Below are 15,347 nucleotides of genomic sequence, written 5' to 3' on the forward strand. Positions count from 1 at the left end.
AACAGGGGCCTAATCATACACAGCAAGGAAGACAGAAATAAAATGATTAGAATCATTAGAAATGTAATGTTGCTGGTGGCTGCTTATTCTCAGATGAACTGATTTAATGTGGAACAAGAAAATTGTAAAGCTATTGCTCATAGACAATATCCATAAAATCATCAAAGCATGAGAGGCATAGGTTGAGCAATATAGAGATGGCAAATTGTGAGATGATTGCCAGGCCACATAGGTAAGTGTGGACTGAGTGGGTGCAGCAGGCCAGAAGGGGAGTTGAGAGGTATTTGGTCAGCTGGTGAGTGGATGTTTCTTGCAATTTTCCATGAAGTGAGAGATGTAGAACTAGGGAGGTGCCTGGGTACAGCACACTAACATGGTGAGGTTCTGGTTGTATTTGAAACTAAAATACATATTCCTCAAACACAGAAAAATTGCTTCCACAAGAACTACAATAAATCAAAACACAGTGTTGAAATTGCAATAAAAAGATAATTCCTATAAAAGAATCACCATGTTGGTACCACTTTTACTAAATAATTTACTAACAACTGTATGAGAAATCATTTTAACAACTATAACGATAGCTGCCACTACACATGATACATCAACTACTACTTCATGAAATCCACTATCAAATAAATATATATATGATGTAAGGATAAATCAACCAATCTATTTACTGGTGCTATAACAGGGTGGGTACATGGACAAGGAAAAAAATTTCCTGGTTAAAAATACACTTTCTTCCAGGTGAAAATACACACTATTCCCTAGGGGAAATTACAATTTTTCCATGTTAGATTTCATAATTTCCCTTGGAGCTGTAAAATTTATCAAACCTTTGAATGGTAAAGATTTTACATGCCACCATAGAAGTTCCCAGCATTTTAGTAAAAAAAGATCTTTTAAGCACAGCAACATGTGAACTACATATTTTCACATTAAGAAAATAAAAATATTAATTCCACCAAATACAGCATGGTAGCTTCCAAAGTACTGAAATCAAGCCTGCACTGCATCTGTGCCAGCCAGTCATAGTTCATGTCACATGATCTCACCAGCCAATGACAGCAGATATTCAGAGCAGAGGACACATGATGTACTAGGTCACACCCTTCTCTTACTTTGCCCTCTCTGTGATAGATGGAAGTTGGCTGTGCTCTTGCTGCTCTGGAATACTTATGCTTATTACCAGCCTTAGCCTTGTAACAACACTGTCCACCATAACAATGAACAGCTGATGTAAATATTGTGTTGAACTGTGTGCATTGTTGTGCATTTACTAAAATGACCAAAGAGGCTGTACGTGGTCCTTCTAACAACTAGCCATAAACTTCTGTGCCACTTCTGTGATGCATTAACCCATTACATCATGGGTGTCCGACCCACAGCCTGCGGGCCACATGTGGCCCAAAGCGAGTATCAATGTGGCCCAAGAAGTAAGTACCATCAAACAACTGGTAAAAGAAAAATCCATTTATGTGAAGTTATGATAAATTAATCACTTTCAATTTGAAACTCCCAACACATGATGATATTCTCTCATAGTTCCACCCTCTCCACATTTTTTATGTATAGTGGTTATTGTTAATGTTAAGTACGTCATGTGCAACTCAAAAGTACTTGTCTTCTTCCAATGTGGCCCAGGTAAGCTAAAATGTGGAACGCCCCATATTACATATTCATTTATTTTATATACTATAACCTGGTTGGTCTGGGAATGGGGTCTCAATAGGCAATGTGGTACAAGCCGATCACAAGCTTCTGTTCTCAGAATTCTCCACTCAGGGGTCTGTAAAAGCATGTGCTCAGCCAGAAGAGAGATCATTGTCAAATAGTGTGAATGCAAACTTAGGAAAAGTTAATGGTTTAAATTAAGGTACATGTAGTACACCTGCAAGAAAAACTAGCCTAATAATACTGATATAATATTGACTGTCAAAATTTTTTTCCTGTTTCTTTTTTTTCTGAGGGTGTGGTTAGGAGGATCCTTAGAGCACAGCTTAAATTTCACCAACTGAATATTTCTTACAAGCAGGACTGTAAATTGCAGTGCTGTGTACTGAACATTTTGTGGGTTACCTGGCAGAATAAATGTTCCACTAAGCACTTTTACTTTTCCATAGAAAACCCAATTTTGTGTGGAGTTGTTCAAAGACTCACCTTACACTTTGTATTTGAGGAATAATCTTAATTTTTGCCATCATTATTGCATAATTTGTAGTCTATGGAAGGACTAAAATAGAAATAAAAATTAACATTTAAGCTCTGATCATTTTTTTTACTGTGTGTTACCCTTTATGACACTGTATATCAAACACCTATGCACCAGTAAAATTTTAAATAATGGCATAAATGTCTGGTCCACTGGGCATGAAATTTTTCTAAGTGACTGGCCTTAAGTTTTGAATAAGAGAGAAATGCTCCATGATGTAAGAAAGTCATTGCATAGTCACACATGTAAAAGTAATTCATCTTGCGTAAAAGGGAATTTACTTTGAAAGTAAACCACCATTTGCCATATTTTCACATGACGTGTTAGAAATGTAGACAGTTGTGATGCCACACTCATAAAAAGCCACTTTGTTGTTATGAAGCATTGCATAGCCTTAGTCCTAAAGTCTTCCAATACATTCTGCTGTCAGTAGATGCTTATGTGTGCACTGTGTTTTGTTGTTGTAGATGGTGTAGTTTCTTTGTAACTTAGTTTTATTTCGGTGTTATTCTTTCTTTTATCTTTTATTGTCGCAGTATTATCCTGTAGTAGCTGGCTATAGTAAAATCCTTTGTTAGAGTAACAGTTCCAACAAGTCAAAATTACAAAAATTTAACTGTGAGCTGAAACAATGAAAAATTTCTGGAATTCTAAAAAATTCTCTGCTTTTTCCCAGATGAAAATAAAATTCCCTAGTTTTTCCCAGATTTCCTGGTTGCCCCAGGGAATATCACCCTGTATAAACAAAATCATAGATCACTACTGCTGTGTGCTCAAAACAGAGTTCTCCACAAATACATGAAACTATCAGACTCTATTAGTACAGTTGATACTAATGTTTAATTGCTGTTTTTATTTAATATGAAAATTGCATATTAATATTTGTAGAGAACACTTTTGAGTAATGTTATGCAGGTAAGAAAGGATGAAATAGCACCCTTGACTGGTGATTGCTATTCAGGGTTGTGCCATGAATTGGCTGGTTCAAATGGCTCTGAGCACTATGGGACTTAACATCTGTGGTCATCAGGCCCCTGTGCCATGAATTAGATGATATTTAAGATGTATATAATGTATATATTTGGAATATTTAGAGCTTGTAAAATGTTTGTATAAATGAATGATGGCCAGACATGTAGATATTCTTTTGACCTAGGTGGTATGTCACATAACATAACTGAGAATGGAGTGTGCGGATCTGGTATGTGGTCTTCTTCTTGTGGTTGTTGCTTAGGTAAGATCAGTAGAGCGTCTAGTGTGCTACATGTTTGAATGTGTTCAGTATTAGGCATATACCAATGTATGTACATTTGAAAGTTAGTCATTTCTCAGTATACATGTTTGTGAAATAGAGATTTCAGGTCTGTGAATGCTATAAAAACTAACAGTGACTGAACTTTGGTGTGGTGGAGTAATTATTACAATGAGATTTGCCCAAATTTTTTAAGCATCAAGAATTTAAGCAACCTGGTTAAATTGGAGTGCACTGAATGATGCATTTGGTTTATGGTAGCCATTGCCTGCAAATGCTCTGCTTGTTCCACTAGGACTGTTACTTCCAATTTCATCTGTACCATGATGTGTAATATTATCCTGTGTAAGGCCATCATTTAAAGTAAATTAGTTTTCTGTGAATAAATTTAGAGAAAAAATCTAAAACTACGGTTAGCCCCTTAAGCCCCTTCTACTTAATTATTTATATTTATTCCAATGCTTGTATTTATATCGTTCACTGACTGTTTTCTTAGGCCTTCCAGATAATCTGCACATGTGTACATAATGGCACAATGCAACAGTATAAAACTGAAGTCGTATGTGTGAAAATGTGCTGTCTAACAGTTTAAGGTTGCGCACTTGCCCTCTGGTGAATAGGTAGTTACAGAAAGTCACCAAAACCCAATAAACCTTTGCAAAATCTTCCAATATGCCAGAAGGAAAAAAAACATTGATAATAAAGAATATAATAAATCAGACCAACAGAATTGTTGTGCACTTGTTATGATATGGGACACTGTTGAAAATTGTATGTAAAGGGGTGAAGGAAATAAATTACCACAATGGTAGGCCTAGATATTGGTATATATTACAAATTATTGATGAGGCATGCAGAAGCAATGTTGAAACGGAAAGAATAGCTGTCATGTGTCAACAATTGAGAACAGCATCAAAACTAGCTTACAGCTGATGACAAATCATCTTCCACCAGCTTATTTTGCACTAGAACATTCAACTCCAATTTGGCACCTTTACTAAGACAAGAAGACTATTCAGTTGTTATTGATAGACTTTATTTTGGTTGTGTAAATGAAAGTTAATTTAAATTTAATTATTAGTATTAGCAAAGAATACAGTTATGAAACTGGCATACTAATGTGTCAGAATTGCAGAATCTTTGAAGAGGTTGCCCACTCAGTTCACTTTTGTTGAATAAATATTTCATTTGTTTCAACTGCATTGCTCTAGAAGGTAACTATATAATACAACAATGTGTGAAAGTATACAAAATAAGCTAGTATCATTTCCTTCAATTCAAGTTAACAGCAAATAATTTTATGTGAAAGACTTTCCACACTGGGCTTCTTAATTATGTTATTTATGTTATGACTCAATTTCAGTATTTACCAAGAGTACAGAATAGAATGTTATATGATGTATTTAATTATTTTCTACTTTCGGCACCAACAGTTTACTTTCATTCAACAAAAATTGTATAATGTAAGTCTTTGTGAGATTAAGAACTGAATCATTTGCTGTAAACCAACTTATCATCTATTGTACTGGCTGCACCCTGTTGATGTGCTTACATTGACATTTTTAAGTCTTTGGAAGCTCTTTCAGAACTTCATCACACAAGTAAACTCATTATAAAGCCTTGTGTGACAAGATGTTCATCTACATCTACATCTACATCTACATGGATGCTCTGCAAATCACATTTAAGTGCCTAGCAGAGGGTTTATTGAACCACCTTCACAATTCTCTATTATTCTAATCTCGTATAGCGCGCAGAAAGAATGAATACCTATATCTTTCTGTAAGAACTCTGATTTCCCTTATTTTATCATGGTGATCATTCCTTCCTATGTACGTTGGTGTCAACAAAATATTTTCATATTCAGAGGAGAAAGATGGTGACTGGAATTTTGTGAGAAGATTCCATCGCAACGAAAAACGCCTCTCTTTTAATGATTTCCAGCCCAAATCCTGTATCATTTCTGTGACACTCTATCCCATATTTCGTGATAATACAAAATGTGCTGCCTTTCTTTGAACTTTTTCGATGTACTCCGTCAGTTCTATCTGGTAAGGATCCCACACCGCGCAGCAGAATTCTAAAAGAGGATGGACAAGCTTAGTGTAGGCAGTCTCCTTAGTAGGTCTGTTACATTTTCTAAGTGTCCTGCCAATGAAACGCAGTCTTTGGTTAGCCTTCCCCACAACATTTTCTATGTGTTCCTTCCAATTTAAGTTGTTTGTAATTGTAATACCTAGGTATTTAGTTGAATTTATGGTGTTTAGATTAGACTGATTTATCATTTAACTGAAGTTTAATGAGTTCGTTTTAGCACTCATGTAGATGACTTCACACTTTTAGTTATTTAGGGTCAACTGCCACTTTTTGCACAATTCAGATATTTTTTCTAAATCATTTTGCAGTTTGTTTTGATCTTCTGATGACTTTATTAGTCGATAAACGACAGCTTCATCTGCAAACAACTGAAGAAATCTGTTCAGATTGTCTCCCAAATCACTTATATAGATAAAGAACAGCAAAGTGCCTATAACACTATCTTGGGGAACTCCAGAAATCACTTCTGTTTTACTCAATGAGTTTCTGTCAGTTATTATGAACTGTGGCCTCTCTGACAGGAAATCATAAATCCACTCTCATAACTGAGACGATATTCCATAAGCATGCAATTTCACTACGTGCGGCTTGTGTGGTACCAAGTCAAAAGCCTTCCAGAAATCCAGAAATATTGAATCGATCTGAAATCCCTTGTCAATAGCACTCAACACTTCATGTGAATAAAGAGCAAGTTGTGTTTCCCTTATTCTCAGCTTCATTTTCTTCCAATGCTGGAATTTGTCAGTGAGACATTATGCTTTCTGTTGTGAAGGTGACATATAATGCACTCAATATTATAGCTAACTCATCCAAAAAGTCTTGTTAAACTCACAGAAAATAGCAGAATAGTCATTTGTGTTGGCTCAGTTGGAGTTTTGCTTGTGATACTATACTTTTACATCTATTTATTGCGAGAGAAAGAGAACAGAACAGAAGAGAAAAGAAGAGGATAGGTTCACTGTAAATAATGGTATATGGATGGAAAACTAAGAAATATTTAACAAGCTCTGCTCAGAAAAGTGGATCAGTGTTCTACTGTAGAGTACTCTCTCAAGAAAATTTCAAACTATTAGACATCATGAGTTGCTCTTGAAGCTACATATCCCACAAGAATTTTCTTGTTTTATTGTCTCCTGTTTTTTTTTTTTTTCCCTGTATGAATATTTTTGCCATACAGCTTCATCTAAATGAAGCCAAAATATTTTATTTTGTATCATTAACTTTGTTTTGCAACAATGTTTTCCTCACAATATATAAAACTATAACACACAAGACAAGCTATCATAATGTAAATAAGTCATTAGCATAACATGCAGCAGAAAATATCAGCAACTGCTGCTCTTGACAAATATATTTGTCTACTCATTTCACAGCGTGATTATCGCATCTCATTCTGTGACATATAGAATATAGAATGTCAACAAGGAATAGAATGAATGAGAGTTTTGAGGCAGTAAAATGTTTCATCATGTATCGTAAATACCAGTATTCTAATGTCTTATCGATGAACCTTTCAAGAGAAAAATATTTAGAAGGGTCTTGCAAAACAGATTTTAAAATAAATAATGTAAGAAGCTGAAATGTTTAGTTGGAAAAAGGCACACAAAAAAAGACTAAGAATGTTGCTAACTTTTGGACAGAACTGTCTTCAGAGCTATAGAGTACACATATACACACATAAATATAGGCATATACACATATAAGGCTACACTATCCCAGCTGACTACACTGTGCAAGCATTGAAAAATATTGGTTAAGAGAGTTAAAATGTCATTAATATTACCTTAGTGTCAGTTGATGATAGATACTTACCCACTATTAACAAAATGGAGTGTTATGTCAACCATTAACTCCACTACTTTTCTGTCTTCTTCTGCTTCGAGAACTTTCAAGCCATGTTTTTCATCCATCCTCATAATATAGCCCATGTCATCAACATGACTGACACCTGTTTGGAAATCATAATCAAGATTATTCTATCTAGTGTATCACTGCAAATATAACAATGTTTAACAATTTCTACTTAATATAATACATAACATCGTGAAGACTTATTAGTGTCATTTACATTTACATACAGCCAAACATGCATTCTTTATAAACATGATATATTCTTTGAAGTCACACACTGCCAAATACTCCAGGTTCTATTACAGTTAGTTCTCATTCTAAAAGAATTCGACCATGAGTGGGAAGTGTCTGAGCTGTCATAGGGTAGTCATTATGGGAATTTGTTGTCAGTCTTGTAGAAATTAAATTCAGCAGTTGATATCTAATGGGAAGAACACTGGGAAAGATCAAGAGACTCTTTCTTGGAATTAAATAGTATAAAGCAGGAGCTTTTTGATAGAGGGACAGGAAGCAAAGAAGAAACTGATTAATGAAATGAAATGTTATGTGGCTAGGGCCTCCCACTGGGATTAATGGAGACAGTGGGTACTTGAGCAGTTGGGAACTGGCAGGAGAAGAGCCTCTCATAGGACCCAGTGCAGGAAATGTACAGCACAATTCAACCATAATCAGGAAGCTTAGGAGTGGGCAAGAGTTAGTAAGATAAACAAGCAGCTGTTAAGCAGTAATCAGAGGTGAGATGTTGGACCTCAATTACAGGAAAGTTTAGGGACAGTATACCAGGCCACCAGCATGTTTAAATAAAGTGCTTGCCTCAGTCAGTACAGAAAATTTAATGTATACATGTAAAAATTTACATAAGTGATAGCTGGTGGGACAGAGACAGACACATAAAATCAAGGGGACCTGAACAACTTCACCTCTCTGACTCATGGCAGCCAAGTGTACTGAATTAAGATGTTATAGCTTTATGATCAGCCATGTCTAGGACAGATGAATGTGGAAGGGGAAATGGCTCTGCTGCCCAATGACTTTGGACATGCTATGCCACTACCTTTTTGGACTATGGGTTTCACAAGCATAGCCTGCACATAAATGGTGTGAGAAAGGAATGACTGATACAGTAAATTAGTGAAAGCACAAGCAGTTGGTCTTGAGCCATATATGGTCAAATATTAATTGCTACTCACCATATAGAGGAGATGTTGACTCTCAAATAGTCACAAGAAAAAGACTGTTATATGTCTGAGCTTTCTATTATGAAAAGGACAGGTTCCTACTCAAACAAGTAAGATTTCAGCCAAAAAGAACTAAACAACAAACACACACACTCATACAAATGCAGCTAACAAAAGCATGACCACATTCTCAGGTGCCAAGACCAGACTGCCAGCAGCAGCTCATGATGGAGAAGCAGTCTGGGTGGTGGGGGTAAGGAGGAGGCTTGGGAGGGTAGAGGGAGGGATATCAGGGTAAGTGTGGGGTGTGGTAAAGTGCTGCTTGTGGGGGGATAGTGGGATGAGGTAGAGAGAGAATGGAGCAGCTAGGTGCAGTTTGGAGGTTAGACTAAGGGGGAGAGCGGAGGGGGGGGGGGGCAGAAAAGGAGAGAAGTAAAAAGAAAAAGACTGTGGGTGTATTTGTGAAATAGAGGGTTCTGTAGCACTGGAGTGGGAACAGGGAAGAGGATAGGTGGATATAGGACAATGACTAATGAAAGTTCAGGCCAGGAGGGTTACGGGAACACTGAGTTCCCACCTGTGCAGTTCACAAAATCTGGTGTTGACACGAAGGATCCAGGTGCCACAAGTTGTGAAGCAGTCACTGAAATGAAGAACGTTGTGTTGGGCAGCATGATCAGCAACTGGGTGATCCAGCTGTTTCTTGGTCACAGTCTGTCAGTGGCCGTTCATGCAGGCAGACAGCTTATTGGTTGTCATGCCCACATAGAATGCAACACAGTGCTTGCAGCTTAGCTTGTAGATCACATGGCTGGTTTCACAGGTAACAGATTATGCTTGTGACCGGACTGGAGTAGATGGTGGTGGGTGGAAGTATGGAATAGGTATTGCATCTAGGTCTACTACAGGGGTACAATTCATGAGGTGAAGGGGTTGAAAGCAGGGGTTTTGTGTGGATGGATGAGGATATTGTGTAGGTTTGGCAGGCAGCTGATACCACAGTGGTAGGAAGTGAAAGGAAAATATGTAGGACATTCCTCATTTCAGGGCACAACGAGAGGTAGTCGAAACCCTGGAGCACAATGTGATTCAGTCGCTAGAATCCTGGTTGGTACTGAGTCATGAGGAGAATGCTCCTGTGGCCAGATGGTGGAACTTTGGGAGGTGTGGGTGGGGGGTGGGGTGGGGTGGGGTGGGGTGGGGGGGGGAGTGACTGGAAAGAAAGGTGCAGAAGATCTGTTTCTGTACGAGGTTTAGAGGGTAATTATGGCCTGTGAAGGCTTCATCAAAAGGGACTGCTCATCACTACAGATGTGAAGGCCATGGGTGGCTGGGCTGTATGGAAGGGAATTTTTGGTATGGAATGAGGGTGCCAGCTGTTGGAATGGAAGTGTTGCTGGTGGTTGGTAGTTTTGGCATGGACAGTTCCGCCACTATTGTTTTGAACCACAAGGCTTACCTGGCAGAAGGACTCTACAAACTATCAGATTTATACACCTACAAACCCAGCCAGAGTGAACCCATTCCAGAAATCCAGCAAGATCTTCAGTCTCCAGTCTTACGCTCATCCCACAACCTCTCCCCAGAGTGAGTCTCTCTCCTCACCCCTACCACTCTCTGCACTCCTACCTTCCATGGGCTTCCTAAAGTCCATAAACTCAACTATCAAGGATGCCCCATTGTGGCCATTTACTATGACTCCACTGAGAGAATCTCTGTTCTTGTAGACCAACACTTTCAGCATATTCTTGCAACCTACCATCCTTTATAAAATATACAAATCATTTCTTCCACTGACTGTCCACAGTTCCTGTTTATTTACCTCATGGTGCCCTGCACATCACTACTGATACCCCTCCCTTTACACTAACAACTCTAATGCCCACAGCCTTTCTACTCCTGAAAACTACCTTTCTCGGCACCCATTTGATTCCAAACCTACAACCTCCTCCCTAGTCACCATGGCCAAGTATATCATCACCCACAATTACTCCTCCTTTGAAGGCATCACCTACAAATCTGGGGCATGGCAATGGCCACCTCACCTGCATGGCACCACCCTATGCCAGAATATTCATGGGCCATCTAGAGGAATCCTTCATAACCACCCAGAATCCAAAAGCCTTGCCTGGTTTAATTCAGTGATGACGTCTTCATGATCTGGACTGAGAGTGAGGACATCCTATCTACATTCCCCCAGAATCTCAACTACTTCTCTCCCATTCACTTCAACTGGTCCTCCTCAACCCAACAAGTCACTTTCTTCAATGTTGACCTCCACTTCAAACATGGCTACATCAGTACACCCAACAATATCAAACCTACCAAGCACCAGCAATACCTCCACCTCAACAGCTGCCACACATTCCATGCCAAGAAGTCCCTTCCATACCACCTAGCTGCCCATGGCTGTCACAGTTGTAGTGACAAGCTGTCCCTCTCGAAATATACCAAGGGTCTCACTGAGGCCTTCACAGATTGTAATTGTCCTCCCAACCTTGTACAGAAACAGATTTTCTGTATGTTATCCCTCCAGCCCTCCCTCCCAAAGTCCTACCATCTGGCCACAGAAGAGCATTCCCTCATGACTACCCAGGACTGGGGCAACTGAATCGCATGACTACCCAGGACTGGGGCAACTGAATCGCATTCTCTGCCAGGGTTTAGACTACCTCTTGTGATGCCCTTAAATGAGGAATATCGCATCAGCTATCCTTCCCACCTCTCCCACAGCAGTATTTTTCCATCCACCAAAACTATGCAATATCCTGGTCCATCTTTAAACAACCACTGCTACCAACCCCCTTGCCTCGTGATGGTGGTTAGTGTTTAACGTCCCGTCGACAACGAGGTCATTAGAGACGGAGCGCAAGCTCGGGTGAGGGATGGATTGGGAAGGAAATTGGCCGTGCCCTTTCAAAGGAACCATCCCAGCATTTGCCTGAAACGATTTAGGGAAATCACGGAAAACCTAAATCAGGATGGCCGGAGACGGGATTGAACCGTCGTCCTCCCAAATGCGAGTCCAGTGTGCTAACCACTGCGCCACCTCGCTCGGTCCTTGCCTCGTGGCTCATATCCCTGTAACAGTCCTAGATGCAAAACCTGTCCCATATGTCCTCCCACAAACCACCTACTCCAATCCGGTCACAAGCATCACCTATACCATCAGACACAGGACTGTCTGTGAAAAAAGTCATTTGATCCGTAAGCTAAGTTGCAACCGTTGTGCTGTGTTCTATGTGGGCATGAATGGCCACCAGCAAACTGGCCAAGAAAGAATCTGCACCACCCAGTAGCTAATCACGCTGCCCAACCCATAATTGTTTATTTTAATGTCTGCTTTATAGCTTGTGGAATCTGGATACTTCTCACCAACACCAACTTTTCTGAATTGCACAGGTAGGAACTCTCCCTGTAGTATATCCTACATTCCTGTAATTCTCCTGGTCTCCACCTTTGTTAGTCATTGTCGTGCACACACCTATCCCCTTCCCTCTTCCCAATCCAGCACTATGCAGCCCTCTATTCCACCAATGCCCCCCTTGTCCCACCATTTAACCTTCCTACTGCATCTAGGTGCCCTACAATCTCTCCAGCTTGTCCCTGTATGCTCCCACAAGCAGCACATTACTGTCCCCTACCCTCCTATCCCTCCCTCTCCCCACACCAGACTCCGCCTTATCCCAACCACCCAGACTGCTTCCCCAATCATGTGCTGTTGCTTGCAGTCTGGCTTCAGCAGCCAAACACTCTAATCAAGTGTGTGTGTCTGTGTGTGTGTGTGTGTGTGTGTTGTCTGATTCTGATGAAGACCTTCTTTTTGGCTGAAAGCTTAGGTGTTTGACAGTCTTTTTGTAGTTGTGACTCAAAATCTCCTCTATATGGTGAGCACCAAGCTATCCTTTTCATAAAATTATCATCATTCCATTCATGCAAGCACAACTCACATAAACATGACCACTGTTTCTTGCCACTGAGATGGGACTGAGGGCAACTGTGCCTGATGGGAGAACCAACCTGAGGGTGGTGGGTGTAAGGACGCAGCTGATCGTGGGGAGAAGGGAGGATAGCAGGGCAGGGGTGGGGGAGGGTACAGTGTTGCTTGTGGGAGCATGCAGAATTGTGGTTGGGACAGGGTGGGTCTACTAGGTGCATTTGGGACGTTTGATAGGGGGAGGAGTGGGGAAGTGGAAAAGGAGAAAAAAAGAGAGGGGGGAAAAGACTAGTGAGTCTGTTGATGGATTACGAAGTCATCTAGTGCTGGAGTGGGGCTGAAGGGCAGGGATTAGCAAAGGTTGAGGCCAGGACAGTTACAGGAATGTAGGGCATTCTGCAGGGAGAGTTCCCACATGTGCAATTTAGAAAATCTGGTGTTGGTAGGAGGGATCCAGATGGCACAGTCTGTTAAGCAGAAATTGAAGCAAAGCACATTGTATTGGGCAGCTGTACAGCAACTGATTGGGTAGTCTAGCTGTCACTTGGCCACAGTTTGTCAGTAGAATTTGTTGTGGGCAGACAGCTTGTTGGTTGTCATGCCAACCCAGAAAGCAGCACAGTGGTTGCAGCTTAATTTGTAGATCACTTTAGTGGTTTCACAGGTAGCCCCGCTCTTGGTAGGATAGGTGATACCTGTGACTGGGCTGGAGTAGGTGATGGAGGAAGGATGTGTGGGACAGGTCTTGCCATACGTCTACTGCAGGGATATGAGCTGTAGGGCAATGGGTTGAGAGCAGGGGCAGAGTAGGGGTGGACAAGAATATATCGAAGTTCTGTTGGCTGGTCGATTTGGGGGAATGGAACCAAACAGCGAAGTCATTGGTGCCCTTAGGTTTGGTGGATGGCAGAAGGGGGAAGGATTTCCAGGCATAATGAGAGGTAGTTGGAACTGTGGTAGAGAGCATGATTTGGTTGCTCCAGTACTGGGTGGGACTCAGTCATGAGGGGAGTGCTGCCCTTTCTTGGCCAGATGGTGGGAATGTGGAAGTTGGTAGATGAATTGTGGGACAAGGCACAGATCTGCTCCTGTTTAGGGCTGGTAACATAATTATGGTATGTGAAGGCCTCAGTAAGACCCATGGTGTATTTGGAAAGGCAATGCTTGTCACTACAGATACAACAGCCACTGGTGGCTGTGTTGTGTGAAAGGGAATTCTTGGTATGGAATAGGTGGAGGTACTGATGGTGGTTGATAGGTTTGATATGGACAGAGGAACTGATGCAGCTGTCTTTGATGTGGAGGTCAACAATGAGGAAGCTGGCTTGTTCGGTTGAGGAAGAACAGGTGAAACAAAAAGGGGAACATATGTTGAAATTTTGGAGGGGAACATATGTTGAGATTTTGGAGGGACATGGGTAAGGTGTCCTCTCTCTCAGTCCAGATCATGAATATGTCGTCAATGAATCTGAACCAGGTAAGGGTTTTGGGTTTCTATGTGGCTAGGATGGTCATGGGTGCCCATTGCTGTACCATGGATTTCTTTGTAGGTGATTCCTTATAAAGTAATGTTATTGTAGGTGAGGGTATAGTTGCTGGAAGAAATTATTAGTATCTTTTATATAGGAAGATAGGTACATATAATACGTTGGTCCATGATAACAGATATTCTCTCAATGGGGTGCAGTAACTGGCCACAATGAGGCATCCCAGGTGGTTGGGTTTATGGGCTTTAGAAAGTCTTTAGAAGAGACAAATCTGGGAAGTAGTAGGGATAAGGGTAAGAGAGATTCAGGGCAGAGCTTCTGGGATGGGCCTAAGGATTTGAGGAGGGACTGGAGATCCTGTTGGATTTCTGGAATGGTATCACTGTGGTCACTGTGCTATCCCTCCCCCTTCCTGCCCCAGGTTTTTTATCCCCGCCAACCACAGACTACTTCTCCTATCAGACATAGTTGCTTACTGTCCCACTCCAGTGGCCAGAGATAGTTGTGTGTGTAAGTTGTGCTTGTGTACATGCTTCCTATACCCAGGCCGCTGAAACATTGCACTTGACATTTGCATATGAAGTTGGCAGCGTAACAGAGTAACAAGTGAAGAATGATAGGCACTAGGCGTTCAGCTTGGGGTGCCAGCCAATCACAGTGCAGTGAGCACTGCTGTTACTCACGTGTTGTGACGTCAAAGGTCCCGCATTGCCGGCTGTGTTTAGTGAATGTGTATACAACGTGAATTGTATGTTGTTTACCGCGTGTTTTCGTTGTACTGTGTGCTATATCATTGTGACTTTTGTTACGTTGTGAGTGTATATACTAGGAAAATGCCACTGAAAAGACTTCGTTCCCCTAGTGACAATCCTTTGCGTCGAGGGGTGCCGCTAAACAGCCAGGCACTGGAGTTACTACGCAGAACTCATGAGTTTTACGAGCAGGAGAAAAACTACATAAGCATTCATGGACAGCCATCAATTCCTGCCGACAAAGTGGTGGAATGTACGTCGAAAACTCTTGGTATTAGTGCAAGAACCATAGTAAGTAAAGGAGTATTACTACAAAACTTGGAAGACACTGAAGTGAGCCGTAATGATTCCGAGCTGTCTGGATCAAATAATACATTTTTATCAACCCCAGGAAAGAAGAAAAAGTGACCTAGTCCTATCACAGATTCAGATTCTTTCCAGACTGATGCAATTCGTAGGCATGTTTATGCTTACTACAGCAGAAAAGAGTATCCGACTGTAGCTAAGTTATTAATCTCTGTAAAAGAAAGTGAACCTTTCAGGGGTGGTAAAACAACACTAAAAATTGTGCTAAAAAA

The 15,347-nt window shown here is 40.8% G+C and overlaps 1 protein-coding gene across 1 annotated transcript in view; it reads right to left on the minus strand.

Moving 5' to 3' along the window:
* LOC126113877 (venom carboxylesterase-6-like) overlaps window positions 1-15,347 on the minus strand; it is a 199,815-nt gene that overhangs the window by 22,388 nt on the left and 162,080 nt on the right. Inside the window, exon 8 of the mRNA XM_049915021.1 lies at window positions 7,377-7,512. Within this exon, the coding sequence (XP_049770978.1) occupies window positions 7,377-7,512 (136 nt within the window). The remainder of the gene's footprint in view (window positions 1-7,376; window positions 7,513-15,347) is intronic.

This window comes from Schistocerca cancellata, chromosome 1, assembly GCF_023864275.1.
Source record: "Schistocerca cancellata isolate TAMUIC-IGC-003103 chromosome 1, iqSchCanc2.1, whole genome shotgun sequence".
Lineage (NCBI taxonomy): Eukaryota > Metazoa > Arthropoda > Insecta > Orthoptera > Acrididae > Schistocerca > Schistocerca cancellata.